Below are 16,016 nucleotides of genomic sequence, written 5' to 3' on the forward strand. Positions count from 1 at the left end.
AGAGCACAGCTCCTTCAGGGTCCAACATCATACGCGAAGCACGATTGGGCTGGCTCAGGACTTGGCTGAGAGACCAAGGTGCTAGAGGAAATGCTGCTGGTGACGTAAGGTGTCCTTTCCACTCAGAAGCACTGAGCTTCCCCCCAACACACAGCGAGTGCATGACCAGAATTCCATGTGCACTATGAAAGAAAGAGTGATCCAGTAAGGGCTCCAGAAAAGGACAAGAGCCCAGCTGGAATCCGATGCTGTGTTTTCCTCTCATGTCTCCCAAAGATTAATGAATGGACCCCATGCCACCTCCAAGAAAGGAACGAGCACGTTGCATCCCCACGCCACCCCAACCTTCCCTTCCCACAAAACAGGAGCTTTAATCACTGGGCCACACTAATCCACAATGGCCTTTCTACCACTCGGTGGACCTGGGCACTAGCACTAAAGCAGCTGTAAAGAGTGCGATGAGGCTGAGGCAGAAAAGGAGAGAGAAACATTCTCACATGGTGACCCAACACCAAAATCCCCTTCTTGGCAAGAGGAAAATTAGAGGGGAACAATGTTACAAGTTCAAATTTTATCAAACTAAACAAGGCCATAAACGAGGTCGGAATGTGCTGCCAGACAGACCAGACACCTCCAAGGAGCCTAAGAAATGAGATGACTGCGGAGCCAGGATAGAGACTTTTATGGCTCTGAAGCACCTAGAAAACAAGGATTTAGCAGCTAGCAGGTGCTGCTTCTGCCTTTTTTTTTTTTCTTTCTTTGACAACCAACCCCAGGTCAATCAGCTTCTCTGGATCATGCTGCCAACTTTGCTCTGACATGGTATGTAAGAGCCTGCTCTTGTTCCCGTTGAAGTCCGCGGCAAACTGGCCACATTCTCAGTGACTCCAGTAAGAGCACAGTTGGGCTTTAAATGTCCAAGTCTCCTGTTCTCTAAAGCTCTGGCTGAGTAGAATCCATGTCTCATCCAGCCTCCCACATGCTCATAAGAATGGAGCAGCCAGGCAGAGCAGAGAACAGAATAATACACTATAAACTCAAGCACTACAAGGGATGGGCAAATCTTAGGTCTCTCAGCTCACAAGAGTGTGCATTCAAGGGTTATTTTTAGCCCAAATCACCTGTTTGCAAACTACAATTGGATAGGAAAGATGGGGGCATCAGATTTCCCCTGTGAGTAAAAGACCCGTGTCAGCTGCCGTCCCCAATTGTGCTGAAAGAACAAGCACATCATATTATTTAGTAACATCCTGGCTTTCAGAGATGCTAGGCCCACAGAGCTCCCACTGACTTCAATGGGAAGTGGAAGTGAAACTCTGATCACGGACACATAGTGGTAGAAGACCCTTGCAAAAGTGGGCCTCCAAAAGTGAGCTGACACTAGGATCTAACTGACTGCAGAGGGAACAGTTCCAAGTTCAGCATTGCCTCACAGCTCTGATTAATTCTGCACAGCTCAGAAGGGAAAACACACCAAACAAAACATTGTTTTTGGACTACATGGCAGAAAAATCACAGCCCAATGCCCAGTAATAACACTGTCATGTCTGGCAGTGACAGGTCTCTTTCTTTGAGCATAATGGGGTAAATGATGTGTGAAATTGGAACAGCTTATATCGACAGCTCTGAGGAAGTTGTGAGCCTCCAATGTCTGAACAAGAGACGCGTTTGCACTTCAAACAGGAGTCTCCTCCCACACCAGTGTAACTCTACTGACTTTGAGAGAGTTACTCCTGATTTGTACCATTGGGGGGGGGAGTCAGGCCCCAAAGTTACTGAATAACAACATTTGCCATGTGTACACCCAGGGCCTGATTCTGATCCAAGATGCATCCATTCTATAATGGTGTAACTCCTGTGATTTCAGGGATGCTATTCCCAATTTACATGTCTGCTAAATGGGAGAACAGATCCAACCTGGCCTCTGCTTCCATCCATCCCATCTCCAATTTTTCCCTTCAAGCAACCAGAGCCCAGCTTGTGGCACTCAGGGTAACTGCACAGATTCCACCACTGGTTGTGATTGACTGTAGAGGCCCTAGGGATATGGAGGTGAGAGGAAATTTCAAAGGTTACCCATAGAACTACAGTATGGAAAAATTCACATTACCTTTTTGTAGGTCCTGTCAAAACAGCAGCTAGTGATGGTGGTCGGTAGGTAGATGTTTTATCCTTTTTATTATGTTGGCAACATGCTATTAGATACTAGATATATGTTAGATATATATAAAATGCCAGAGTCAATTATCCCCCACGTTCTAACAATGTGGGTCACATTTGGCTAGAACTATGGTGCAGAATTCGACAGTTTCCTTTTAGCTCTTTAAGCAGAAATTAGAAATAAAATTAAACCAGAACAACATTTCATTCAGGGTCTCCAGAATGCAAACAGGTGCCCCCCCCCAGTCCTCCCACCCCCGATTTCTCCTGCCTGGAGCAGGGCTTACTCTGCTCAGCCTGCGGGCGAGAGAGGCAGCTTGGCAGGACGCTGCCTCCTGTGTCCTAGTGCCCATCGTTGCCGTCTTGTGTGTGTGCTGGGTCCTGTTTCTGTACAACTGGTGAGTGCCTGTGGAGGGGCAGGGCAAGGGGGTGGGGGGGAAGAGGGATGATATAGGGTAGGGGGAAGAGAAGGGGATGGGGAAATGGGGCAGGGGGACAGTGTGGAGAAGAAAAGGGATAGAGTGGGGAGAGGAAGAGGGAGGGGATGGACGGGGGAATAGATGGGGTGACAGAGTGCTGCCACCAGAGGGAGCACTGCCTACAGAAATGGGGGTGGGGGGTGACTCTCTCCCCCCCAAACCCCAGCTACATGTCACCTTTTGGAAGGATGTGCATGCTACAGGCTGCAGCAGACAGCAACTGCCTGCCCACCCACTGCTGGCCATTTCCAGACCCTTTTTTTCAATAAATAGATTGGGCTACTTTTGGGCTTGTTTTTAAGTGGCTTTGGGCCAGTGGTTCTCAACCTGTGTCCCAATCAGCCCAGAGCTGTGCCCATGTGACATCCTCAGAGCCATACTGGTAGTATTGGATGCTACAATGGTAAATAGGTTGAGAACCAGCTGGCTAAAGGCTGTAAAAGGGAGGTCCTCCCTGGCCTCTGCACACTAGACAAATGGCCAAATTCAAAACATTTTGAGTTAGGTCACTGACATTTTCAGTTTGTACTCAGCAAATGCAAGAGAAATTCGCGAATGGCTCTGGGGTGACTAAAGCTGTATTTTTTGGCAAATAAATTATTTGCTGAAACAATTTCACCCAGTTTGAAGCACATGAGCAAGGTGGGGAAAAAACTGTCTTCTACCATGGTTAGACCACAGCCGCAGCTCAACATGATTACTTCTGTAGTGCAAAGGGGGACTAAGGTACATCAGCAAGGGAACTAGAGCACCAAAAAGTCACATCAAAATGTTACCACCACCACCACCACAAAGAAAGAGGGCCTTATTTTGCTCTCACTTACACCAGGATGTAAAACTGGCATAAGCAACAATGGAATTATGCCAGAAAATTCCACCTGTACATTTGTGAGTCAGAAATCTAGGAAATCAGATATCTATTTAGTATGGTGGGTGCTGTATGTAGGTATATACGGTAGGCACCACGGAAATACTGCTTTATAGTGTATGCCTCGGACTGTAAAGGTCAGCAAAGTAATACCCTGGCACCTCCTCCCCAAATGCTCCCACTAAAACAAAGAGGAGTCGAGCACACATGGGAAGAGGTGAATGCAACCTGCCGGCTGGTAGAAGCAGGATTAGGATGGGTTGTCTGGGACCATCCCATAGGCTTCATACAGCTTACTGAGAAGCTCGTTCTTTTCTTTCTCAGGCAGGAAGCTGGACTTAGCTGCGTTGATGTTCTGGGAGGAAAAGAAGAAAAAAGACTGAGATAGCTGGGTAATACCCACAGTGAGTGTGGGGTTGTACGTGCACAAATCTTTGTGCATCAGTGAGTGTGAGCTAGTGAGTGAGTTGGTGTAAGTCAAATGACACTTTTGTTAGCACTGCTACTCTTGAGCTCTTTTCAGCAGCCTCAGTTTTTAAAGGAACCTGCTCCTACTCAGGATTTGTGATGGGCTTAAAAAAAAGCAGGAGATAAACAATGTGTCTTAAATTCCTTTATCGGGTTCCAGGATGTGCAGTTCAGGGGCCTGATCCAAAGCCTATTAAAGTCAAGGGAAAGACTCTCATTGACTTCAATGAGTTTTGGATCAGGCTCTGCCTGATATGCTGCTGTTGTAACAAAGTTCAATACTGGCTTCCCTTAACAATTTACAAAAATGTCTCTCTCCCCTTAATTTATAAGCTTCCTTTCATTAAACAGAAAGGAACAGCTCGTCTTCTGCAGGAGCCTGCAGCAAAACTGCCCATGGATTTAACGGTATAAAGATCAGAGCTTTCTACAGCTGGAAGGAAGAACTAACGCATAAGTCTACTCTCCAGGAAGACAGACTCTTGCTCCTTAAATGAGTCCCCTGATACAGGCCCAGTGCTTTCTCCTGCACAGCTGCATTCTGCAAATTCATCTTCAACACACAGAAAGGAAATCAACTGGTTTCCAACATATGGTAGGATGCATGAATGCCTGGACAGTACATATCTCCTTTCAACCCAGTGCACCTCTAACGGTGAAACAGGAAAGCATCAGAGGTTACCCACAAACAAGTGACACTCTATCAGACTAGTTTTCTGTCCCTTTATCTTAGGTACAAGGCAGATGAAAAACAGAATTATTAGATTTTTCAGGACACTGCACATGCCAATCTGCATGCAAAAATGCAATGACGGACAAAAATGCAATGTGCAATGTGACCCTATAAGTAATGGCAAAAGCAAATGGCCACTTTGTAGCCAATTGGTTTGCATATCAGTTACACTGGGCTAACTGCATGCTCGTGTTGAAAACTGCTGTTGTGCCCCCACATAATTCAGCTTTTTCTCCCCACAGTTTTAACTCCGCCGAACTCTCTTCCGGTTTCATGTTTAAAAATGAGATTTATCTCAGAAATGATGGATCACGTTCAGCTCCAACACGCGGCTTTGCACAGAACATCCCAAGAGAACTTACCACTCTCTTCAATTCCTCTTCAGTGAAGCCCAGGAACTGCTTAGCTATTTTGTAATCAGTCTCAATTGTAGAGTTCAAAATGAGTGGGCTATCAGAGTTCAGGGAGTAATTGGCTTTATCATTCATAAATCTGGGAAAACGGAATTTAAAGTGGGACAAATATTAGAGTTTGCATAGTTTGTGTTTTTCCAAGTGTAAAATACACTAAAAAAACCCCACAACCTGCAACCCAGTTTGGCTACTTTGTATCCAGCTAGATAAACAAATTCCTATGAAAGTTATAGTTTGCATTCCAAAAGGTCATGTTGCTATTCACCATCCTATTTTTGCAACAACAAACCATTTGTTGGATATATGTTCAAAGTGCTCGGGCCCACTATCCACTCCCGAGCCAGACAGCAATGCACTGAAATCAGGAGCTTAGCCTCCTGTTTGCTCAGGGCAGGGGCCTGAGGCTGGCAGAAAGCTCTCTCATAAAAAAAATCTAACAGTATATTTGTTACAGAGGCTCTGAACTGATCCCTTAGCCTATACACAATACTCTGACAAATGGTTAGAACTTGCTTCTCATGTGAAATAATAAGGTAGCTATACAAAAGTGAAGTCTGAATTAATTACTTGAAAATAATATATTTAAACGTCTTACTGAATTACTGGGTGTTTCCTAAAGTCTGGATCACATGCTCCAGTGAGAACACTGCACAAAAGACACGTCTATATGTGTAGGGGGGGAAAAAAAGGCAGAGTCAGTCTCTTCCATAATGCTGCACACAGAGACAAGTTCTGAAGCTCTACAGGCAGGGGCTGGGCCTGAAAAGCACCATATAGATTTACAGCTCTGTGAAAACAATAATGATCATCAACTCCCAGCTTCTGCAATGAGCATTTACTCCCATGCCTGCTGGATATAAACATTTTTGAACACTTGTTTTTTAGCTACTTGTTTCTGCCCATGCATAGAAGCCCCTTGTCATTCCCACCCCATCTCTCTCTCCCACCTTAGCCCAGCCGTTCTGGTAAAACAGCCTTCATCGGAGTGAGCAGTGACCTAGGATATTGCCATGTGTAAATGAAACCTTGGCTAGGAAAGTGATCACAGCCATCTGCTCAGGATGGTTTTGTTAGTTAGTTTACACTAAATACTCCTGGGGGAATTCTGCACCATTGTGCAATGCAAAATTTACACAGAAATTAATGTTGTGCATGCAGAATTTCCTTTCCCCTCCCTCATGACAGAAATGGGCTGCAGAGCTGCTGGCCACCAGTAGGGTCTGCTAGACTCAGCAGAGCCCAGCTCACAAATAGAAGACACTGCTGTGGGGAGGGAAGGGAGCTGGAGGGTTCCCCACAGCTGCAGTTCTCAGCAGGACCGGAAGGAAGGAGGCAGTGTACAGCATCAGGTGGTTTCTCCCTCTGGATCCTTGGGCTCTGAGGCATAGGGGATAGGCTGACCAGATAGCAAGTGTCAAAAAATCAGGATAGGAGGTGGGGGATAATAGGTGCCTATGTGAGAAAAAGACCCAAAAATCAGGACTGTTCCTATAAAATCGGGACATCTGGTCACCCTAGTAGGGGATGTGGGCTGGGCCATGGGGACGGAGGGGTGCAGGTGACTCCACTAGGGGGGCCTTGCAGCTGGACTCTGGGGGGATGCCCCATGACTGGGCTCTGGGGGTGAAGGGGCAAAGAAACAGGAACTGGGTTGTCATATGGGTTTCTTTAATTCTCTACTCCTTGGGGAATTTTTGTGTGTGTCTGTATTGTTACAGACATACATGCTGACAGGTATTTTGAAATAAATTACTAAAGTAATTGAAACTGGCATGATTATATAGTGTTATTTTGACAAATATAGCCAAAGCCCCGGGCCCTTTAAATTGCCGCTGAAGCCTGGGTGGCGCGGACCAGGCAGCACTGAAGGGCTGGCTGGGGGAGTCTGGCCCCAACCCTCTTCCGCCCGAGGCCCTGTCCCTTCTGGGGGCCCAGAGCCGTCCCCGCCCGACCTTGCCCAGGACCCCAGCCACCCTTTGTACCGGTAAGTCCATTAAGTTACTTTCACCCGTGCCCAACACTCTGCCCCGGCCTGGAGCCCCCTCCTGCACCCAAACTCCCTCCCAGACAGAAACTAATATAACAGCTGTTCTAGGGTAAGAAGCAGCAGGCTATTTTGAATTATCTTAACTATATTCTACATGTTTTAAGACTGAAATGTAACCACAGAATGGCTTTATGTTAATTAAAAGGCAAGTTTAGTATAGGGTTAATAGCCTCGATGCCATAATTGTGATCATTTTGTTTCAAATTAGGAAAAATACTTGTATACAGGTACCCCACAAAATCTAATAGCCCCAGGCCCACAGGAGAGTTAATCCAGCCCTGGTGACTCCTGTGAGCCTAACACCATGATCACCACTCTCTGGCTGGGAAGGGGTAAAGGCGTCTCTCTACTCAAAGAGCCGTGCTGCTCCAAGCATCAGCTGAAGATGGACTAGATAATACAGGCTCCCTTTCTCCAAGGCTGAGCATGACTCGACCTCTAGCACTCAGCACAGAGAGGGATCCAAACTTGTATCCCCTCACCAGCCTAGTCAGTTAAACGCTGGAGCCTTGTATGTCTGGTTTCCACCAAGAGTCTCAGCTAAATTCAAACTGTGGTGTGGCGAGCGGATTTCACTCTAAACGCTGTTAGCACTTGGACTCCAGGTGGCAGCAATTTCACCCCTATAGTAAAGGCATTTACGTCCATGTTCATTATCTAAAGTGCTGACTTGTCATACAATGCAAATGAGGGCTGATCTCTCACTCTCAGACAGAACGATCCCCACCCCTGCAAAATTAGTGATTACCTCAAAATGCATCTTCCTACCCAACAGCTCCCTATAAAGGGCTGGGTCTTCCAGGACATGGTAGCCATGGCCAATCCGCTCGGTCTTCAGGACATTGATTGCCTGTAGAGAATAGAAAACATGTAAAGTCTCTCTTAGCTCTGTGCAAGGGCCTGACTCCTGCTCCCCAGAGGATTAGACAGGCCCACAGGAGCTCCTGAGCCCTCCAAGCCCCAAACCAGGACTCCAATCCACGCCTGCATGCATGACATGGGGGCCCAGTTCCTAGGAGAGCCTGCTCCTTCCAAGCGCTATATGAGGCTTGATCTCCAGCTCCCTCTTTGTATGATGCACAGACTCTGCTCCCTTAGAGCAATGGGGGGATTTGGCTCCAAGGGGCTACTGAGTGATGGGCCAGGATTTGGCCCTAGCTACCTTTGTCCCCTGCATTACAATACAGAGTATTTTGCAGCTCTGCTGTAACTTATTCCACTGCCCTGCGCTGGGGTTTCTTACCTCCTTGATGACAGACGGTGCCCCAACCTCCCCAGCGTGGACAGTGCGATGAATGCCACATCTTTCAGCTTCCTGGAAAAGCCCACATGAAGCAAAGAGTGAAAACACTGCTGTGGGTTTGGGGAGGCACAGAGGCCGGGGGGGAGAGAAGGGATGTGAACAAACTATCAGGACAGCAGCCCCACCACTGACTTCTCTCTGCCTTTAAGACAGAGCGAATGCTTTCAACAGACCACTAGGCTGAGAGCTCCAACCCCAGGAGTAACAACTGTGGAGCAACACAATCAAAACAAGAAGAAAATCAATTACCGATCTCACACAGCGTAGGAGCTGGGTAGGTGAGTGTCTGGGAAGCCCAGCCAGCACTAGGGGATGAAAGCAGTCACCAGCTGGCAGTTATTCATAGCCCACATGCAGCAAGTTCGGTGGTTCTCAGTCCAGTCCCTGGTGTCCACATCACACAAACACCCCCACAACTACCATACAACTGTCTCTGTTGCTGGCAGTCTCAGCAGACAGGCCCAGGACTAACTGAGCCATGGAGGCCGACCTGTCCTCTCCTCCCCTTGAGGCACGCTGGCTGAGGTGATGGGGCAAGGGGGAAGCTCCCACTGCTGTGGCCTCTGCCGTACCTGTTCTAGAGAGGAGGGCCTGCTGTCTCAGGAGCTCTTAGCTTGGCGCCTTTCATCAGTCTCACACACACACACACACACACACAGGTTGCTGTAGCTGTTTGGTATTACTGAATTTTTCAGGTGCTTTGTGAATTTTCCACTTGGTTTGCACTGCATAGCCAGGCTCCGTTCTAAACTACTGGGTAAGACACGGCTCCACTTGGTATGTTAATAAGAAAAGCCCTAGATGCGTCCACTTGAAATTAAACCGAGACTCCCTGTGTCTGCAGTGATAGCTTTGTTTTAACAGACTCTTGTCATATGTCCTGCACAGAACAGGGACTCAGACAGTTACCCCGAAGGCTGACCATTCAGTCAGGGCTAAGCTTACCAGTCTTTCCCTTCACACTGGCCTTTCACTCATGTGGGAAAATGCTAATTTGGGGAGTTCTGAGGATGAACAGATTAATCCAATCCCCGCTGAAATCTATGGAATGACTCCAGCATGTTTTGGATTGGCCTCTGAACTATCAGAGCAAAATGCTTCTCCTACTGATCCCTATGATTGATTAAGTAAGAGTGAACGAGAGTTTTGCCATTGACTTCAATGAAGCATGACACGGCCTTCAGGGCTCTGAGCAATGTGTTTCAGAGAACTCAGAGGCAACAATTTAAGACAAAGATTCTGTGCTCAGGCAAAACTCCTTCCATTCCATCAGTTCCAGTTACCTGCTCTTTCATTAAGAACCAATGTGTCTGCTCACTTTTATTGTTTATTTACTTATCCCCCTTTGGTGCGCTACGCGGATTAGAAAACAGTGAGATGGGCAGGAATTTCTGTGGGGTTGTGCACTGGGGAGGAGGGAAGCCAGGAACATCTCTCCCACCTCCACTCTTAGAGTACGTCTACACCGCAATCACAGGCACGACTGGAGCTCGGGCAGACATACGGGAGTAGATTTAATCTAGCTAGCTCAGGTTCCAGAGCAGTGAAGCTGCAGTAGCGCACACTTCAGTGTGGGGTAGCTGCCCAAGAATGACACAGGGCTACAGATAGGTCTGTACAGTCCACACCGAAGCACGTGCTCTCACACCTTCACTGCTCCACGATCTGAGATAGCTAGATTAAAGCTTAGCTCAGGTATGTCTACATGAACTGCAATCACACCCCTTGATTGCTATAAAGACGTCCCCTCCAAACAGCCTCCTCTGACTCTAAATAACCCAGAACTTCCCAACCAAGGAGACTGTCCATTCCTCTCTGCATGCTTCTTTGATTTATAACATCACTTACCTAGGACTTTAGCACAAGCTAATTATCTAAAGTCACAGCTTCAAGATCTTTACATGGCTTCCCTCCATGATCTCCCCACAACCTACTGCAGGCAAGTCACAAACAGAACTCTCCCTACTATCCCCAATTGTAGTGACAGTCATTGACTCCTCCCAGCCAGAGTTTAAATGGCAACACAACTGAAAACTGGGAACATGGGTCCAAAGGTAGACATCGGATCCCTTCATCATAAGCCTCTCATTTCATAAGTCATATTATCCATGCTACTGTTGATGCGTGAAGCTCCAATGTGAGGGCAATTTAGAAAAGGATATGGCAAATTGCCGGCACGATTATGATGGGTCCCACACTTCCTCTTCTTGGGCGGGGGTTCAGGGCGCAGTTTCCTGACCCTGAACTAGGGTATCTACTGTCCCACTAGTAACCCAGAGAAGGGTAGTGGAGAGGGAGGGACCCGGGCCCACCCTCTACTCTGGGTCCCAGCTCAGGGGCTCTAGGGATAGCGGTAAACCACTTGAACTAGTGCTTCCTTCCTCTGGACTACTTCCCTCTCCTGCTCTTCAGCTTGTGGGCTTCCTGCCCTCTCTCTCTGCACAAGCCGGGTGTATCTTTACCTAGGGTCTTGGTCTTCTAGCCAGCCATGGCACTTCTCCAAACTGCTCTCTGCTCCAACTCCAAACCACTCTACTCCAACTCCTTCCCCTGGCTGATTGAAGCAGGGGGGGTTTTATCAGGTGACTAGCTTCAGGTGCTGTAATTGGCTTCAGGTGCTTTTAATTAATCTATAGAAACCTTTCTTCCCTCTACAGGGAATAAGGCTTCTCCTCATCCTGAGACTTACATCTCTCTCCTATATCACTCTCCTGCCTTCTGGCCTTGCTGTATCACATATCCTACCCCCCTGCTCAACACCATGGGGTTGGGCTACTTGGGACAAGAGGCAATGCTTTTGTGACAAGCCATCTGCGTTGCAGTGTTGGCTTCCGGCCCTATGCTGTCCTCGGAAATGAAAGGGTTGCAGAGATAGGAACCATCTAGTCACTCTTGCATTCTTCTCCTTGTTTCTGTGCATCCACTGGAGCGGGGCGTGGTCTGTCACCAGGGTAAATCGCCGCCCCAGTAGGTAGTATAAGAGTGTTTCCATGGCTCATTTTATCGCCAGACATTCCTTTTCAACAACAGTGTACTTTTGTTCCTTGGGGAGGAGCTTCCGGCTGAGGTACAGGATCGGGTGTTCCTCCTCCCCTACCATCTGCGAAAGGACGGCTCCTACCCCTACTTCCGAGGCATCTGTTTGTAGGACAAATTCTTTCTTGAAGTCTGGGGCTATGAGTACTGGATTTCAGCAAAGGGCTGTCCTTAAATCTGCGAATGCTCCTTCTGCTGCAACAGACCATTTTACTATCTCGGGGCCCCGAGCCTTTATCAGGTCCGTCAATGGCCCTGCTCTTGTAGAGAAATGAGGGATGAATCTCCGATAGTACCCTACTAACCCAAGAAAAGCTCTGACCTGCTTTTTACGGACTGGCCAAGGCCAATCTTGTATTTCCTCCACTTTGTTCCATTGGGGTTTTACCAAGCCTCTCCCTACTACATACCCGAGGTATTTGGCCTCAGCTAGTCCTATCACTCACTTGAGAGGGTTGGCAGTGAGGCCAGCCTTCCGCAGGGCATCTAGTACCACTTCTACTTTCCCTGAGTGTGTTTCCCAGTCAGGGCTATGGATGACTATATTGTCTAAATAGGCAGCAGCATACCTGGTGTGGGGTCGCAGCAATTTATCCATAAGTCGTTGGAATGTTGCAGGGGCCCCATGGAGTCCGAAAGGGAGGACAGTGTATTGGAACAGGCCATCAGGTGTAGAGAAAGCAGTCTTCTCCTTGGCGTTATTGGCCAGGGGAATTTGCCAATGTCCTTTGGTCAGGTCCAGAGTGGTTAGGTATCGGACCTTGCCTAACTGATCAACTAGCTTGTCAACACGTCATATCTGACAGGCATCGAATTGGGATACTTCATTCAACTTCCGGAAGTCGTTGCAAAACCTCAGGGTGCCATCAGGCTTGGATACTAGGACGATAGGGCTGGACCACTGGCTGTGGGATTCTTCAATAACCCCAAGTTCCAAAATCATCTTCACTTCTGTCCTAATTTCCTCTCTTTTAGCTTCCAGTATCCAGTACGGTCTTATTGTCACCCTTATTCTGGGCCTGGTGAAGATATGATGTTGGACCAGTGTCGTACGGCCCGGCTGTGTACAGAACACATCTTGGTTCTGTTGGACCATATCAATGACCTCTGTTCGTTGTTCTGGGGCTAACTCGGGGGATATCCTCACCTGCCCTTGTGGGTCATCCGTTTGAAGTGGAGCTCTCCGAATGACCAGGCACCTCTCTCGGTCACACCAGAGCTTCAATAAGTTTACGTGGTAGATCTGCTCTGGTCTTCGGTGTTTGGTTGTCTGACCTTATAGTCCACTTCCCCAATGGCTTCCACTATCTCATGTGGCCCATGCCAGCTGGCCAGGAGTTTGCTTTCCGCTGTCAGCACTAGCACCATCACCTGTTCTCCCAGCTGAAATTTCCGTACTTTCGCCCAGCGGTTGTAATATGTCCGCTGGGTCTCTTGTGCTTTTTCCAAATGTTCTCGTACTATAGGGGTTGCTCGAGCTATTCGCTTTCTCATCTGTGTCACATGCTCAGTGACATCATTTCCTGGGTTGGGTTGTTCTTCCCAGTCCTCCTTGGCGATATCTAATATTCCGCATGGGTGGTGTCCATATAGTAGCTCAAAGAGAGAGAAACTGGTGGACACTTGGGGGACTTCCCGTACTGCAAAAATTAGGTATGGTAGAAGGGTATCCCAGTCTTTTCCGTCCTGTACTACCACCTTCTGGATCATACCTTTAAGGGTGCGGTTAAACCGCTCGACCAGTCCATCTGTTTGTGGATGGTAGACTGAGGTCTGTATGGCATGGATGTGGAGCAGGGTACGTAAGTCCTTCATTAATTTCGATATGAAAGGGGTTCCTTGGCCAGTCAGGATCTCCTTAGGGATGTCCACTCTGGCAAAAATCTGAAGTAGTTCTTTTGCTATTGCCTTGGATGTGGGGTTTCTTAAAGGAATGGCTTCTGGATACCGTGTGGTGTAGTCAAGGATGACTAATACGTTTCGGTGGCCCCGTGCTGATCTTTCCAGCGGGCCCACTAGGTCCATGGCTATCCTTTCGAAAGGGACTTCAATAACAGGCAAAGGTACTAATGGGGCCCGCAAGTGAGGTCGGGGGCTATTCAACTGGCATTCCTGGCAGGAGGTACAATAGTGTTGGACCTCCGCGCGTATTTCTGGCCAATAAAATCTTCTTAGGACTCTATCAAGTGTCTTGTCTACTCCTAGGTGTCCCCCAAATAAATGACTGTGAGCTAACTCTAGTACTGCCCTTGTGTGTTTCCGTGGGACTAAGAGCTGCTCTACTTCCTCCCCTCGAATTTGCACTATTCAGTACAACAGATCATGTTTGATCACATAATACGGCCTTGGGCCTTTGGTCTTTCCTTTCACGGGTACGCCACTTACTTCCACTACCTCCTCTCTCACATTCGCCTATAGCGGGTCATTGGCTTGGTCCTGCCCAAAATTCTCACGTGCAGTACCGATCTGACCTAACTCCATGGGACCTATTTCTTCTCCGCCCCTTGGGTTGGCCCTAGTTGGGCTAGGAACCGCCTCTGAGTCCTCACTGGCCTGAATTGTCTCCTGACCTCCTGAACAGGTTCGCTTAACAACAAGGGAGGCTTTCTGGTTCTCTGCTAAAATCCTGGTCCCTAGCCTTTTATCTGCCCTCTTTTCCTTCCTAGACTTTCGGGCTTTCCCGTGGGATGAAAATAGCTCTGGGGCAAATTCGGCAAAAATTGTGGTGAGGCTATCTGTAGGTGCCTCCGTCTCAGCCCGGGCGTTGCTACCCTCCCCTGACTCTACTGGGTGAAGTAAGTTCTCAAACCCAGGGAAGTCCCTACCAATTAAGACGGAGTAGGGGAGCCTAGGGACCACCCCTGCAGTTACCCTGGTAGTGTTTCCCTGGATCTCAATCTGTAGTGGGGGGTAGAAATTTATTGTGCCATGAACGCACGTTACTGCTGTGGTTTTGGCCCGAGTTAGTTGGTCTTGCCCCACGAACTTCCCCGAGACCAGTGTGACAGCACTCCCGGAATCTACTAATGCTATGGTTGCAATACCATTCATCTTTACTGATCTTGTATACCCATGTGAGGTCATTGCAACCCTGACCAGGCCGATTAGGCCACATTGTTCCCCAGGATGCCCCAGATTGCACTGCATAGGCTCTTCCCTGTTGGGGCATTGGGCTGCTATATGCCCCAATTCCCCACACTCGTAACACCGACCCCTTATCTCGGTTACCGCCCTCTGCCTGGGGCTATTTGGTCGGCCCCCCCAGCCCTCTCTTCCCAAACGCCAGGTCCCTTCTTGGCCTTGGGCCATTCCTCAGTGTCTTTCCTCCCAGTTATGGTTCTTCTGTAGTTCTCAACAATCCGGGGCCTTGGGTTTGGGGCTGTCTTCCTGGTTTGCTGTCTCTCACCCCCTGGGGTCTGGAACAGTTCACGGGCTGCCAGCTGTCTTTCCAAAAGGGAGACCAACTCATTGTAGGTAGAAGGGTCATTCTGGCCAACCCAAGCATGGAGGCCTGGTGGTAGCCCCCTCATATACTGGTCCAGTACCAGGAGCGCCATCATTTTTTCAGAGCTGAGGGCCTCAGGGCGCAGCCATTTCCGGGTCAGGTGGATCAGGTCAAACAATTGCGAACGTGGTGTCTTGTCCTCTGTATACTGCCATTCATGAAACCTCTGGGCTCGCAACACCGTGGTTACGCCGGATCTGGCCAGGATCTCTGCCTTCAGCTGGGGGTAATCCTCCGCAGTCTCTGCAGCCATATCGTAGTAGACCTTCTGGGCCTCTCCACACAGGAACAGGGCAAGGATACCAGACCACTGATCTCGGGGCCAGGCCTCCCACAGGGCTGTTCTCTCAAATGCCAGGAGGTACGCCTCTACATCATCCTCCTGTGACATTTTCTGTAGGTAGTGGCTGGCCCATATAGTCCGGGTTCCGTCGCCATTGTGGTTCCGCTCCATAAGGGCCTTCATCTGGTTTGCCAGCTCCTGTAGCAGAGCTGGGTCCTGGGCAGCCTGATTCATCAACAGCCAATTAGTCTCCTGTTGTACCCAAGTCGCCTCCTGTTGGGCGGTTGCTTGGATTCGGGTAGCCTCCTGCTGGGCCGCAGTGGCTTGTATTAGAGCCTTGACCATGTTGTCCATCTTGGGGACGGAATGGTTTTGGTTAACCCTGGTTTAAGTCCCCATCGCGGAGATCCCACTCTTAACAACACATGTGGCAAATTGCCAGTACGATTATGATGGGTCCCATGCTTCCTCTTCTTGGAGGGGGGGGGTTCAGGGCGCAGTTTCCTGCCCCTGAACTTGGGTATCTACTGTCCCACTAGTAACCCAGAGAAGGGTAGTGTGGCAGCACTCCCGGAATCTACTAATGCTATGGTCGCAATACCACCCGGGGCCCGCCCTCTACTCTGGGTCCCAGCCCAGGGGCCCTAGGGATAGTGATAAACCACTTGAACTAGTGCTTCCTTCCTCTGGGCTACTTCCCTCTCCTGCTCTTCAGCTTGTG

The 16,016-nt window shown here is 48.7% G+C and overlaps 1 protein-coding gene across 1 annotated transcript in view; it reads right to left on the minus strand.

The window, feature by feature from the left end:
* Positions 1-2,384: 2,384 nt before the first annotated feature.
* LOC144273376 (adenosine deaminase-like) overlaps positions 2,385-16,016 on the minus strand; it is a 35,833-nt gene continuing 22,201 nt past the window's right edge. Inside the window, exons 7-11 of the mRNA XM_077831898.1 lie at positions 8,412-8,483; positions 7,917-8,018; positions 5,717-5,784; positions 5,071-5,200; positions 2,385-3,862 (exon numbers count right to left, since the gene is read on the minus strand). Of these exons, the coding sequence (XP_077688024.1) occupies positions 3,758-3,862; positions 5,071-5,200; positions 5,717-5,784; positions 7,917-8,018; positions 8,412-8,483 (477 nt within the window). The 3' untranslated portion in view covers positions 2,385-3,757. The remainder of the gene's footprint in view (positions 3,863-5,070; positions 5,201-5,716; positions 5,785-7,916; positions 8,019-8,411; positions 8,484-16,016) is intronic.

This window comes from Eretmochelys imbricata, chromosome 13, assembly GCF_965152235.1.
Source record: "Eretmochelys imbricata isolate rEreImb1 chromosome 13, rEreImb1.hap1, whole genome shotgun sequence".
NCBI classification, from domain to species: domain Eukaryota; kingdom Metazoa; phylum Chordata; order Testudines; family Cheloniidae; genus Eretmochelys; species Eretmochelys imbricata.